This window comes from Hemicordylus capensis, chromosome 1, assembly GCF_027244095.1.
Source record: "Hemicordylus capensis ecotype Gifberg chromosome 1, rHemCap1.1.pri, whole genome shotgun sequence".
NCBI lineage: Eukaryota > Metazoa > Chordata > Lepidosauria > Squamata > Cordylidae > Hemicordylus > Hemicordylus capensis.
In genome coordinates this window covers 352,923,511-352,938,168 of record NC_069657.1, presented here as the reverse complement: position 1 = coordinate 352,938,168, position 14,658 = coordinate 352,923,511, and the positions used below count along the sequence as shown (strand labels likewise).

Sequence of the window (14,658 nt, the reverse complement as noted above, 5' to 3'; positions counted from 1 at the left end):
ACCCTTTCCCCCAGTTCAGGTACAAGCATATGGTTTGTCTTGGTGTACATACACAAACATCGCTTTTTCAAAAAACTGTAACAAGGAATTCTGGATAACTACCACTCTCTGGTTCTCTATATTTACAATCACCAATATCTTGCACTGAACAAATATTTGAAAAATGAATGTTTACTTAAAAGAAAGTAACTATGTTAAATGCTCTTTATTATGCTGTAAATATAAACACAAAGAGCCATGCTTGTTTACAAAGTTTAGCTATTTAGAACTTTTCTCACCTGAATGTATGAAACTTTGAATGTGCTCCACTACTAGTTCGCAAGAAAGGCCAATAGCATGCTTGAAATTAGCAGATGCCACATCCCAGTAGGAATGATCACTCTGGTTACAGTGGAGCCAAAGGGACATCGTAGGGAGTAGAAGATGTACAACTGCATAAATACCAAATCCAGGGCCTAATGGATTAAAAAGCACATAAACAGAATAAAGGATTGCTTATTCCAAAAACACACACAAGCTAACACGAGGTGACTTAAGAACACAACATAATGTAAGAACTAGGGGTGTGCGGACCTGCGGTTCGGCACTGGGGTGGGGGGTTCCATTAAGGGCGGGGGGGGGGGGGCTTTACTCACCCCTCCCGCGCTTTGCTGCTTTGGCGCCATAATTAGTTTAAAAAATGCGCCGCAGAATCGCTCGCCGCCCGCTCACCGCTCCGGGGCTCCTTCTTGTCTTCAAAATCGGGCGGCAGGATACTTCCCTGCCGCCCCCGAAGCCCCCTCAAGCCATTTTAGCTCTTTAAATCTCGCCCTGGACCGAGTGCTATAGCACTCGGGCGGGCGGCGGGGAGATGTCCATCCATCCGCCCGCCCCCTTCCCTGCCTTCTGTGAAGTGCAGGGAGCCTTCTGCGCGCCCGTGCGCAGAAGCAGGGAGCCTTCTGCGCACACGCACGCAGAAGGCAGGGAAGGGGGCGGGCGGACGGACGGACATCTCCCCGCCGCCCGCCCGAGCGCTATAGCACTCGGTCCGGGGCAAGATTTAAAGAGCTAAAATGGCTTGAGGGGGCTTCGGGGGCGGCAGGGAAGTATCCTGCCGCCCGATTTTGAAGACAAGAAGGAGCCCCGGAGCGGCGAGCAATTCTGCGGCGCATTTTTTAAACTAATTATGGCGCCAAAGCAGCAAAGCGCGGGAGGGGTGAGTAAAGCCCCCCCCCCGCCCTTAATGGAACCCCCCACCCTAACCCTCCCGAACCAAAACCACCCCTTGTCCGGACCGGTTCGGAGGCCAGTAGAATGGCCTCCGAACCGATCCGTGCACACTACTAGTAAGAACAGCCCAGCTGGATCAGGCCTAAGGTCTTCCTAGTCCAGTATCCTCTTCACAAAGAGGCCCATGTGATGCCTCTGGGAAGCCCACAGGCAAGAGGTGAGGACATGCCCTCTCTCCTGCTGTTACTCCCCTGCAACTGGTATTAAGAGGCATTGTGCTTCTGAGGCTGAAGGTTGCCCATAGACACCAGACTAGATAAGAACAGACTAGACTTCTAGGGCCTAGGCTAATCAAGTGAACTAGCCCTAAGTCACATGTATATTGTAGATTGACTTTCAATATCCTCTGCTTGAGAGTTTCCTGAAAGGTTTTTACAAGAATAATAATGGAAGCTGATTAGTGCCATTTCATATTGATTCAATTTTAATCAAGCTCCCAGAGAGAGCTTTCCAAGAGAAAGAGAGGAGAGGAAATCCACAACACTGCAGCAGCACCAAGAAGGCATAATAACCATCCATGCTTTCTGCTTCAGTCTGTAAGTTCAGTCAATTACCCGGTATTTTGGTAACATCTCTCAATAGTTCAAAGAGCAAATCCAGAGTGGGAGGCTGATGCTGACGTGGGCAGTTGGATATGGCAGTTGTCAACTCTTCTAGCAGAATGATCCAGACATTAATAAGGCCTAAGAAAACAAAGATGAAGCTATACACACATACATACAACAGGCACACCTCCTGCAACAGGAGGGACTAAGGGAAAATACTGTAGACCTAGCTGGGCGGGGCGCAGATCACCTGTGCCTCTAGTTCTCCCGCTGCCATTTTCTCTCCACCGTCTGCCGCCTTCTCCCCCGCCATTTTCTTCCCCCGCCCACATGCCTGTCCACCCACCCGCCCACATGCCTGTCCACCGCCGCCACTTTCCTCTCCCCCTGCTAGCAGCTCGCTCTCGCAGGAGCTGCCACACATGGGATTAACAATGGGTATGCCTTAGAGAAAGATAGATAGATAGATGTTTGCTAGATAGTGGTTTCCTAGTTCTTTTTCCAGCTGCATGGTTTCAATATCTGCTGCCACCATTCAAAAGATACTTAACCTGCATTTCTGAGTGTTTTTCACTGTGCATTAGAGTATAGCCCAATTTATATCCAGGGTAAAAAATTCTACTTTTTGCATTGGTTATTTGGGGCAACTTTGATTTCGCAGTAAAGCCTGCTGTCTGAAAACTCCCCTGGGGATGCCCTCCTTTGCTCTCAGTGGCTCGATGCAAGTTTAATAAACTGATCTTTGCACAAATCTTGTGAACTGATCTGTGACCAAGCAGATTTTCCTGCACATGCATGAAGTCCATTTCTGGTGGAGTTGCGGGGAGAAAAGCCTTGTGCAGGTGCATAATGTATGTTTTTGGTCCATGTGCCTCTCCTTCCCCACCACCTTTTTTCAGCACTCTGTGCTATGAGGAAAACCTGGCTATGTACGTAGCCAAAATGTCTGCTTCTTTAGAACCACACAGTGAATTTTCTTCTTACCTGTGTCATCATCAAACTCAGAAAGGACACACTCTATACTGTCTTCACTGCTAGCCGATCGTTCTTGTATTCTCTGGGGTAAGCTGGCAAGTCTCCCACTGAGAAAAATAGGCTTCAAGGGCATTTTGTAGATTTTGGCAAGTAACTAAGGAGGTACAGACATGATATGAGTGAGATTTGCACTGGCGTGATATGTTACTCAGTTCCTAAGCTTCATACAGAACACCTAGTCAAGGAATGCCTTTGTCAAAATATGTAGACATCGTTCCTACTAAGTATGCACTTGTAGCCCTCCCTCTACAAGAGCACAGGAAATTTGCCTGAACTTGAGTTTCAGACAAAAAAACAGGTTGCTCACTTGTAACAGATGATCTGGAGGTGATCCGTTGTATTCATAAGGAATGGGTTCTGCACCTGCGCAGGGACCTCACGGATCAATTAGCTAGCTCCTCGCGCTGGCCCCAACTGCCGGCAGTGACCGTGCCACCATTAACTTAGGCAGTTGGGGCGCGCTTAAAGTCAGTTTCTGGTGGACCGTCAGTTGCCTTTATTGACAAACTGTATAATTCTTTTATCCTGCCCTTCCATCCATGCGGGGAGGCCAGGCGGGTTTCATGAATACAACGGATCACCTCCAGATCATCTGTTACAGGTGAGCAACCTGTTTATCCGGAACGTGATCCTTTGCATTCATAAGGATTGGGTGATTAGCCAGCTGAAAACCCAGGTAGTGGGTCCATCAAGGCAGGACCTGTTTCAGGATTCCATGTCCAAACTCCCCTTCCTTCGTCTGCCTTAGTCAATAGAGTAGTGTTTAATGAATGGCTGTTTGGAAGACCAGGTTGCAGCTCTACAGATTTCCGCCCTGGAAATGCCTGCCAAGTTGGCAGCCAAAGAAGAATAAGCTCTCGTGGCATGGGCCGTAATACCTTCTGGAGGGGACCTCACCTGTCCGACATATGCTAGCTTGATCACTTGGACTATCCATTGAGCCAGTCTTTGTCTTGTAACTGGCTGGCCTTTCAATTTCCCCCTGTATATTACAAAGAGCTTCCGTGTGACACGGAAATGCTTAGCAGCCGCTAAGTAGAATATCAGTGCCCTCCGGACATCTAGCGCATGCATGGCTTTCTCCAGCTGTGTCTCAGGGGTTTGAAAAAAGGTAGGTAGTATTATATCTGCATTAATGTGGAAGTCCGTTGACACCTTGGGTCGAAATCGCGGGTCCAGCCACATCACAACTTTGTTTGGGAATATCTGCGTGTAGGGCCTATCCACCCTAAGGGCTGCAAGTTCACTAACCCTTCTTGCTGTTGTAATCGCAATTAAGAATACTGTCTTCAGCGTCTTCAGCCTCAGTGATGACTCTGCCATCGGTTCAAAAGGATGTCTCAGTAACGCTTATAGAACCAATGTCAAATCCCATTGTTGGAGTGGCTTCTGTAACGGTGGGAACAGATTATTTATGCCTTTTGGGAATTTCTTGCTCTCTGGATAGGAAAATACTGTTGTTTCACCCCATCCTTTGTGTTCAGAAGAGATTGCTGCTAAGTGCACTCTCAACGATGCATTTGCTAGGCCCGTCATCTTGAGGGTCGTCATGTATAGGAGTATTTGCCTGACTGAGGCCCTTTTTGGGAAGAAGCCATGATGTTTTGCATATAGCTTGAATCTTTTCCACTTGCTGGCATAACTCAGTCTTGTGGATTGTTTCCGATTGTTTATCAGAATTTTATTTAACAGTTTATTCGCCACACAGTTAACTTTAATGTTTCTAGCTGTGGGTGTCATATCACTCTGCCGCCCTGTGTTAGCAAATCTGGGCAACTTGGTAGCCTGCGGTATGTCCCCCCCAACAGCCGCAGTACCACTGAGAACCATTGTTGTCAGGGCCACCATGGTGTGATCAAGATGGCCCTCGAGGCATTCCTGAGTAGTTGTGACACAACCAGCATTATCAGTGGTTGCGGTGGGAAAAGATAGTATAGTTCTCTGGTCCACTCGAGCTGGAACGCATCCCCCAGAGTGTTCTCGCTGAGCCCTGCACGTGAGCAATATATCTGACGCCTTTTGTTTGCAGCAGTCGCAAAGAGATCTATCTTCTGCCAACCCCAAGTGTCAAACACAGCCTTCAGATAAACCATGTTTAGTTCCCATTCGTGATGTTGGTTGTGTAATAACATCCGACTGAGGCTGTCTGCCTGCACATTGTCTTCCCCTCTGATATGTAATGCTATCAGGGTTATCATCTGAATGATACACTATGTCCAAAGTTGTTGACTCAATAGGCATAAAGAACGGGACACCGAGCCTCCCTGCTTGTTCAAATACGCAATCACTGTGGTGTTGTCCAAATAGACTTGCACCACCTTCCCCCACAATAGTCTCTGGAACGCCTTCAGCACTAGAAGCACAGCCAGGAGTTCGAGATAATTTATGTGCCTCCTCCTCTGTTGTGCTGTCCACTGTCCTTGTATTTGATGGTGTAGACAGTGTGCTCCCCAGCCCCAAAGGGAGGCATCCGTTGTCAGTCCACATGTGGGTGTGAGTGGTTGGAAACACACGCTCGCTAGTAAGTTGGTAGAGTCTGTCCACCAATTTAAAGAATACAAGACAAGGCTCAGTAGTGTAAGCACCTTCCGTTGACTGTCCTGGTTTGGTTAGAAGTTGCTGAGGTACCACGTTTGGAGAGGTCTCATATGAAGCCATGTATTGCGTACCGTTGTATTGCAGGATGCCATGAGACCTATCAACCTCTGTACTGATTCTGCCAGTTGGCTCGGCCGACCCTGGAACAGATTCACAAGATCTTTGATCTGCAAATATCTGGTTTCCGGCAGGTAAGCCCTCTTTTCTAGCATATCGAGCTCAGCACGGATATAACTCACATGTCTTTGTGGCATCAATTTCGACTTCTTTAAGTTGACTCTGATGCCCAAATCCTCCAGGACATGTAGTACAAATCGGATCTGCGAAAGTAACTTTTCTTTCACGTCGCTGACCAACAACCAGTCCTCGAGATAGTGATAAATTACTATTTCCTCCATTCTTAAGAATGCTATTACCGCAGCCATTACCTTTGTGAACACATGTGGTGCTGTGGAAAGGCTGAATGGCAAAACGACATATTGGTATGCTGTATCTCCGACTGTGAATCGTAGATATTTGTGGTGTCTTTCTTGAATCCCCACGTGAAAATACGCGTCCTTTAGATCTAAAGTCGCTGCCCACTCCTCCTGCACCAGGAGGTGTAGGATTCCTTGCAAGGTTATCATTCTGAACCTCCTGTTGTCCACATAACAATTCAAGTCTCTCAAGTCCATAATTGCACGAATGACCCCATCTTTGGGGGTTTTTTTTGGTTTGTTTTTGAAATTTCGGGAATAAAATCCTCACATCTTGTCCATCCCTTCCATTTGCACAATGTCTTGCTTTTCCAACAATACTTGTTCTTCGTCCAGGAGCACCTGGGTCGGTCTGGTGAATTTCACATCCTGAAAAGGTGGCAAAGTCTTGAACTCTATTGCGTAGCCAGACCTTATAATCGTAAGCACCCAGTGATCTGATATTATGTTGTGCCATGCTTGGGCATGGCTTGCCAGCTTGATGGTGGCACTGGCCATCACAAGGCCGATGGCATGGGCCTTGGGTGCTAAAGCTTGTGTTGTCATGCATTGCGGAAGTGGATGGACTTGACCATCAAAGAGATTGCTTATTTTTTTCCTTTCCTTGTTTTTGGCCCCTTTGATGCTGGCCATAGGGCTTGTTACGTTGATAAGGCCTATATTGTTTTCTATAGTCCCTTTTATCTTGCCTGTATCCTGGGCGATACTGCTGCCTACCGTATGGGCAATTGCGCGAGCCTTGCCCACCTGTGCCGGTAGCAGTCATGGATGTTTTTGCTGTAAATTTTGACTGCTTCCAAGATTGCATTGTTGCATCCGTAAGTGTTCCACCCTATCTCGCATGTCCTGTTACAGGTTTATGGAGTGTAGCCAGGCATGACGGTGTAAAGTGACGGCAGTGGACATTGCCTGAGATTCTGTCTCTGCAGCATGCTTAAAAGTGCTTAGAAGATGTCTAGTCACCACAGTCGCCTTTTCATAGGTTTTTTAAAAAGTTTTCCTGAAACTCCTGTGGTGTCATCGTTGCTGAATCTTGAAAAAGCACATCCCAAAGATGGTGCCCATATCTGGTTAAGCCTGTGGAATAATTGGCAATCTTTATAGCCAAACGGGACGTAGCGTATACCTTACGCCCTAAGACATCAAGCTTCCTGCCCTCTTTATCAATAGGCGTGGAATGGCGTTGACTCCCTTTGGATGAGGCACAGTCTACAACCAAAGAGTTTGGTACCGGATGTTTCATTAGGTACGTGTTTTCTACTTCCTGAATCTGGTGAAGGCCTTCCAATTTCCGGGAAGTAGCAGTAGAGGTCTGCAAGACTTCCCATGCCGACTGCGCAGCCTTTGTTATTGCCGGCAGCATGGGCAGCTAAACTGGATGCGCCACCTTTGCATGAGCCATCATATTATATACAAGGTCTTTCAAATCAAGCTCTGGTTGTTTTAGCTCAAGACCTAATGCTTCCGCCATTTCCCATATATGTATATGGTAAGCCTTCAATTCCTCTGTGGGGGATACTGAAGTTATCGGAAGCACATCTGCAGGAAGTTCTGGATCCATTGGTTCTGTTGGAACTGCAGAGTCATCATCATCCGTGTCCGAAGTATACAAGGAATCTGCATCTCCAGAATCTGGGGCTGCCGGCGGGTCAGGAATAATCTGTACCCGTTCCTTAGGCGGTGCAGGCTGAGAACGTGCAGGCACTACTGGGACCTGTTGGTTCCCCTTCGTACGGAGTCAGTGAAGGTTGACGAAGTCTGCCTCACCATCGTCACAGTCTGTATCACTCTGGCAGCTTCCTGATCAAATGGGGGTTGCTGGAGGCCAGCCGCCTGTTGGGCTTTCCAAATCTTGTAGTCTGCGTAGTCTATCAGGTAAACTACCGATGGGGCATGTGAAAACCCACAACTGTGAGCCCCTTGAGTTGACACACCAGCCTCTCCTAGCATTGGTGACCTCCATTGTGTACACGGTGTCGACGGTCTGACAAACAATGGTAAAGGTCTTGTTAATGTCGCCTGATCAGTAGTTTGGGCCGCCAGGTGTCCAACTGGGCTTGTTGCCACCGACACCAAATGTATCGGTCTTGGTACCGAAGTCATCGGTATCTGAGACATCGAGGGAGTCTTTGGTACTGGTTGCAGCAAATGTCTTGCAAGCTGCTCCGTTTCGACTCTTGAGAATCCATGGAAGGTTGAACCCGAAGGCATGGTGTCCGTCGAATCCAGGAGCGCCATCAAATCAGCCCTCATCTTTGGGTCAAGCATAGCATCTTCATGAGCAGCAGTTTCACCAAAATCCAGATAGTCTTCTGTGTGGTAATTCCCTCCGCGGAGTCAACACTGGAGATACAATTGGGGTATGGGCACTGCATTGCACCATACCGCCCATTTCCTCCCCCCAGCTTTGATGGGTCAAGGGGTTGTCATGCCTCGATGTCGATCGTTCTCGACGTTGATAGCGGTGTCAGCGGGGCACTGCCATGCTCGATAGCGACAGCCATTGACATCATCATCGGGGCTGAAGGGGTGTTGGATTGCTCGATATCGACAGCTCTCGATTCTGTTCTCGATGTCATAGGAATAACTCTTCCTGTAGAGTCCAGTCATCCACATCAGATTGCAGGGCTGTTGGAGGCGGGGTCCTACTCCGGACTCGAGTTTTCTTTGTCCGCTTCCTGGGCGGGGAGGTCTCAAGCTCCCCCTCTGAGGAAGAAATATGCTTATGCTTCTTATGGCGGTGGCACCTCTTTTCCACCTCCTCAGGCTGCTTAAATTCCTGCACAGTGGTGGCTTTCGACTGCTGAACAGCAGAGTCCACCAGTGGTGCTGCTTGACCCCATCAGCTGCATCGATGCCGGTCCCGACGTCAATGTCGAGGGTCTGGACGCTGAGCCCGACGTCAACAGCCTCGGAGGGCGAGGAACATAATAATAAATGGCCGCCCTCAGGCGCAATGCCCGATTCTTCAGTGTTTGTTTTGAAAAAGAGGAGCATATCTTACAAGCCGTCATATTATGCTGCTCCCCTAAGCATAGTAAGCAAGCATCATGAGTGTCCGTCGAGGGTAGTTTTGCCCAGCACTCAGAGCAGCATTTAAAAGTAGTCTTCAGCTTAGTGTTAGCATCCGACATCACCGCAAGGGGTGTAGAACAAATCTTCTTTATTCTTAGTCCAAATAAAGTTGTCCAAAGTCATGTCTGTGTCCAGTCCAAAGTCCTTCTGTATATCGTCGTCCGGTCCTAGTCGTTTATCCTAAGTCCAAAAGAAGTATATCCAAGGAGCTTCAATCTGAGGTGTAGACACAACGGCGGTCTAACAGAAACTGACTTTAAGCGCGCCCCAACTGCCTAAGTAAACGGCGGCACGGTCACGTGCCAGCAGTTGGGGCCAGCGCGAGGAGCTAGCTAATCAATGCATGAGGTCCCTGCACAGGTGCAGAACCCATTCCTTATTAATGCAATGGATCACGTTCCAGATCTTCTGTTCCAATTGCTTCATTGAACCTATATCGCTAACTTTCAACCACCACCTCTATTGTCTTAGGTATTTAGAAGTAAAGAGACGACAACTGAGATGAACAACAGAACCTCTAGACATTTCTTAAAAGGTAACCCAGTAAAATCTAATATTGTAATGCCCACAAAATAAATCTTTTTAGTGACTGTGGGCACGCCAACAACCTTGTAACAATGTCTTCTGAGGCTATAAAATCTTCTTAGTCTGAAACACAATACTTGAAATTGCATCTGTGTCTGGGCTGCTCTATACAGCAAGCTATTTATATGCTGTGGCTCAGCAGGAATATTGCTATTTTTTCTCACAGTGAGCCACAGCACACAGGAGACTCACTCCATACAGCAAACCTTTTAAGGGTACTGTTTTAAGCATGTGCTAACTGTCCTGAGTAAAGTGGGCCCAAATTGTCACAGAGCATGACAGCACTATTTGGCACACCTGAGAACATCGCCTGAGGTAATCAAGAGCAGGAAGGCACAAGTCTGTAGATGTGGCTCCTGATCCTGGCATGCAGTCACCAGTCTCCTTGCAGTCTGCTTCCCCTGGAGAAGGAGGCGAGAAAGAAAACTTGAGGGGCGGAAACATAACGGTACACTAGACAATGAGGTTACTTTGGGCTGATATGGCTGTAGTGGAACCCAGAGGTTCTAAATTCATTTAAAAATACAAATCTGGGGAATGAGAGTTAACATGGGGGGAGGCAGGATGCGGCCATGGTGCACATGTGTGAAGTACCTTGTCTTGGTGCAGGAATAAGACATGCTAAGGTCATTCTCATGACTGAAATGGGAAGGGTTGGCAGGGAGGCAGGCTCCTCCCTGCACACAATCAACCCTCCCCATTCTCTCGCAGCACTCAATCTGAGCTGCAGTGAGCGGCAGAGCCGGGAGCTATACAAAGAATTCCTCCAGCATCCCATAATGCAGGACGCTGTAAGCCCAGTGCACTGGGATTCTGCACACTTGGGCTGCAGGCAGCTCGGGTGTGCACACAAAATATTTGGGCTACCCGACAGGGCAGTGCTGGGATTGGGTTCCATCCCAGCACTCCACATGAGCAGCCCGACCTGAGTATGATGACCAGCCCCAATGAGTTCAATCCTGCTTGCAGAGAGGAGCTCTACTAGAGGGCTAGTATCTCTCTTTCCTACTATGCCTGGTCAATGTTACACTTATTTCACTGGACTTTAAGCAAAACTTTCACTGCAATTGCCCTTCTGGGTCTCATACTGCAATATTTGGCAACTTCCCGGTGCACAAGGTATACTCGGAAGGAGCTTTGTTTGAAAGTATCACATGCATGGGAACAGGGAAGAGCAGGCTGCTGACTGCTTCAAAGTGAGCGGTGGGTGGATCTCCTTTGAAACAAATGAGCTGGCTGCACTGTTAAAACATTTCATCTTTCTAAAAAAGCTCCACTACCCAGAACAAAGCAATCCCCTTAGTTCTTCTAGCTGAGAAATGCAAGGAAGAAATATGACCAGGAAGGTACCCGCAATCCCAACCCTGTCCTTTGTGAGATTTCTGTAAATCACCTTGGCACAGCATGTAAGGCAGCTGCCTCTAATTTTGTGGACAGAATCTCACACACCTGTGAGGAAAGTTCTGGAGGTGTTTGCAGTGTGTTGGAAACACTAGTGAATTAATAAAGGCTTAACGGAGGAACAAGGCTTTGATCAATGAATGGAATGCTCAATGAATGGCAATTTGAAAAACAAAATAAAAGCAGTATACCAGTAGTCTCTGAACATTAAATTTTTGAAGAGTTACAGGGGAATGCTTCAACTACATAAAACGACAGTGTCCTAAAGCAGAGTCGAACCTTGAATGCTTATGCAAAATTCACAAAGCTGCACCCCTCTAAAATGCATTGATTCCGGCTGTTGTGCAGTATACATGCCTGCTATCTGCCTCTGAAAACATATTTCAAACTTTTCCTGTTGAAGGAAGAAAGCATTTTCTCAATCTTTGCATTTTAAACGAATTAATTTTAAAAAGAACTTTACCCAATCCCTTGACAAACTTCATAAGGCACATGATATAACTGGTGGCTGCATTGGCAAAGACCTGGATGTTATCTGTATTTAGAAATGCTTCAAAGACATCAAACACAGGAGCTTGGCATTTTCCTGTGGGAAAAGGAAGAGATGATTAGCTGGTATACATACACATGAAACATCTCTGCTATGCATTATGCTTCTGGAAACTTTCTAAATTGCTGGCGATTAATTTAACGTGGTGATTCCATGTTCCTGGGTGTCAAATACATTTTGTCCTAAAATCCAGATTGTTCGGGGTACACATCTTCAGTAAGAACAAATGGGTCATTTGAGGGGGGTTCAACATTCTCTCCCCCCCCCATTCCCTTACCTTTTACATGTCCGTTTGCACTCTGGCTACTGCAGTCAACTGTGGGTTTGGCACAACATTTTTGTTTAGTATCTGCAGCATCATATAATAGCCAGCAGATTTGACTACATTATGTTGTCACCAAGGAAAAACAAAGTTAACTCAGGGTAAGCCCCTCACACCCACCACATTTCAGTTCAGTTCTAATTACATTCCACTTTGCCAACTTGGAGTTCTTCATAATCAAGATTACTATGCTCACTTTACAGATAAGGAATTGAAGCCCACAGATTGTGGGTTGACATTGTGATGTATATGACACCCATGAGGGGGAGAGGTGTGTGCCAGCTGAGAACATATATTTTATCCCAGTTGGGCCTCGCAGCCAACAAAGTGAATGCCTATGGTCCTAGGCTATGCTAGGCCAAGGATAGTCCAGGCAAGTAAAAAATGAAGAAGAGGGACTCTTTTTCTCCTAATATCTCTTTTATTGTAAACATCAAAAGGGAAAGCAGCATCAATACTCAAATCATTGACATCAAGTCAAGGCAAACACTTGAGTAGAGGTTCAGACTCCAAAAAACAGTAGCATGTACAGTAAGCAAAAATTCCTGTTATGCAGTTTCATTCACACCTTCCCTCCTCCCACTTCAGACAAGTCAGAAGCTGATGATCTACTTGTCATGCCTGGTTTTGTTTTTACTGGGAGGGAGCAGTGAAGGCCATTCTCTGAGTGCCCAGCAACAGTTGCTGTTCTCAGCAAAAACAGGACTGTGCACAGTGGGAAAATGGCTTTCCTTGGGTCACATTGGATCTGCTTAGGCCCCCCTGTTCACCGCTGGTCAAACATCCACCATAAATTGAACGCTGTCCATCACAACAGAAACTGAATAGGAGTGTGAGTGTGAGAGAAACTTAAGTGTGAAGCACTTAAGTATCACCACGAAGATCACTGGACAGTTTACTTGCCATTGAATGTAGCTGCTAAAGACCTGCAGAAATCCAAAACATTATCAGTGTTTTTGAGTCTGCTTTACCTAATAAGTTTTGTTTCAATGGTTTTCTGTAACATTGAACACTAGGAGGCTATTCACACATGTGGAGGAAACCAGTTTTATGGAGCCCAGCCCTGTTTTCCCCGCTCAGGCGAACCTCTAGCCCGCCTATTGCCCGTTAAATGAGGTTAGCGGAGCGAGCACTCCACTAACCCCATTTTTTGGATTGTGAGTTGCCATGGCACGGCTCTGTGCTGTGGTGACTTGCAAGGAGACCCCTGACCAGGAGGCTACAGCAAGCCTCCCAATGTCGGGGGCCTCCCCAGAACGCCCCACACACTCGAGCTGGGCATTCTGGGACTTCCAGGGGCCAGGTGGCCCCCAATCCCCACCACCTCTACTGGCTCCATGGTAGAGCCGATCAACATGTGGGTGGTCAATCCGGCTGCCCAGGGCTTACCGAATGTTCATGTGCGGGGAGAGCGGGTCAAGCCTACTCGCCCTGTAGGCTCTCAGCACTGCTCATTTGGAGAGCCTCTACGAGTAATAAGATATTTATGCCAGTTTTACAGAGCAACAAAAGGAATTTTTTTTCAGTTTCAGATTTGGGGCAGTGGAGGCGGGGGAACACATGACATTCATAGCTATAATGTCACAGTTTCAGAACTGTGCATTGGTTCAAAACATTACACTAGCTCAAACCCACAACTCTAGTCAGTAATATTTTGCATAGTTTGTTATACTGTTGCAGCCTTTTAAAAATTAATAGCTCTTCTTATCTTTTTAAGATGCCAGAGTGGGAGAAAGAGTAATGTAGGAACATCTTACCCATTGAATACTCTCCAACAAGATATTCTTTAATTTCTGATTTGTTGCTACTACGGACTGTTTCTAGTGCACTGAACAATGTCTTCCAACCTGAATGGATCCGAGTCGAGCACACCTCCACCAACTCTCCTATCGATGTGATTACCTGGTGCAATCAAAGCATAGAAAGCATTACCCAAGAAAGCAGACTAAACAGAAATAAACAGTGGAATAAAAAACAAGCTATTTTATACAGGGGAGCCTCATTACTCGTGAGGGTTCCATTCCTCTCCTACTGCCGCAAGTAACGGAACTGTAAGGAGGCATTAGGGCTATGGGGAAAGGGGGTATAGGTTCTAGGGTGGAGGGGAAAAAATTTTAAGTGACAAAATGGCCCCCAAACAGCCCCCAAACGGCCCCAAATTCACTGTGGTGTGTTCCAGAGGTCCCCAGTGTGCCCAGGAATGCCCTCCAAAGAGCAAAATGCCCCCCAAACCACAGAAAATCATGGGGGAAAGTCCATTTTTTTAAAAAGAGCCACAAAATGTCTCCTCCTGTCTCCTCCTGGGCTCTCTGAAACAAAATGGCATCCGGAAGTGACTTTTGCTTTGTTGATGCTCTGGAGCAAATTTGGAATAACAAACTCACTAGGGCAGCAGACAAATTGCTCCTAAGCGTCCTCTCTACCTGCTTCAAAAATAGGTTTAGATCTGCCTGTTACACCCAAGAGATGGTTTACTACTACTAGGAATTTTTTTTAACTACAGGTTTTTTAAATATACCGCTCTTCAACCAAAGTTCTCAAAGCTGTTTAACATAGAAAAATAAACAATACATAAATAAGATGGACCCCTGTCCCCAAAGGGCTCACAATCTAAAAAGAAATCTAAGGTTGACACCAGAAACAGCCACTGGACAAATGCTGTTCTGGGGTTCGATAGGGAAAATTGCATCTCCCCTTGCTAAATATAAGAGAATCACACTTTAAAAGGTGCTTCTTTGCTCAGTTAGCAGGCATAAAATAAGAATCAAAGTAATCATTCATGGAAAATTTGAGGGCAGGTAT

At 46.7% G+C, this 14,658-nt stretch overlaps 1 protein-coding gene across 5 annotated transcripts in view; it reads right to left on the bottom strand.

Moving 5' to 3' along the window:
• Nucleotides 1–14,658, bottom strand: part of ARFGEF3 (ARFGEF family member 3) — a 131,867-nt gene that overhangs the window by 26,185 nt on the left and 91,024 nt on the right. For all 5 annotated transcript variants that reach the window (XM_053289176.1, XM_053289145.1, XM_053289156.1 and 2 more), the window contains 6 exons: nt 13,614–13,758; nt 11,448–11,570; nt 9,881–9,984; nt 2,799–2,943; nt 1,824–1,952; nt 279–455 (listed from right to left, as the gene is read on the bottom strand). In XM_053289176.1, coding sequence (XP_053145151.1) covers nt 279–455; nt 1,824–1,952; nt 2,799–2,943; nt 9,881–9,984; nt 11,448–11,570; nt 13,614–13,758 — 823 coding nt within the window. The remainder of the gene's footprint in view (nt 1–278; nt 456–1,823; nt 1,953–2,798; nt 2,944–9,880; nt 9,985–11,447; nt 11,571–13,613; nt 13,759–14,658) is intronic.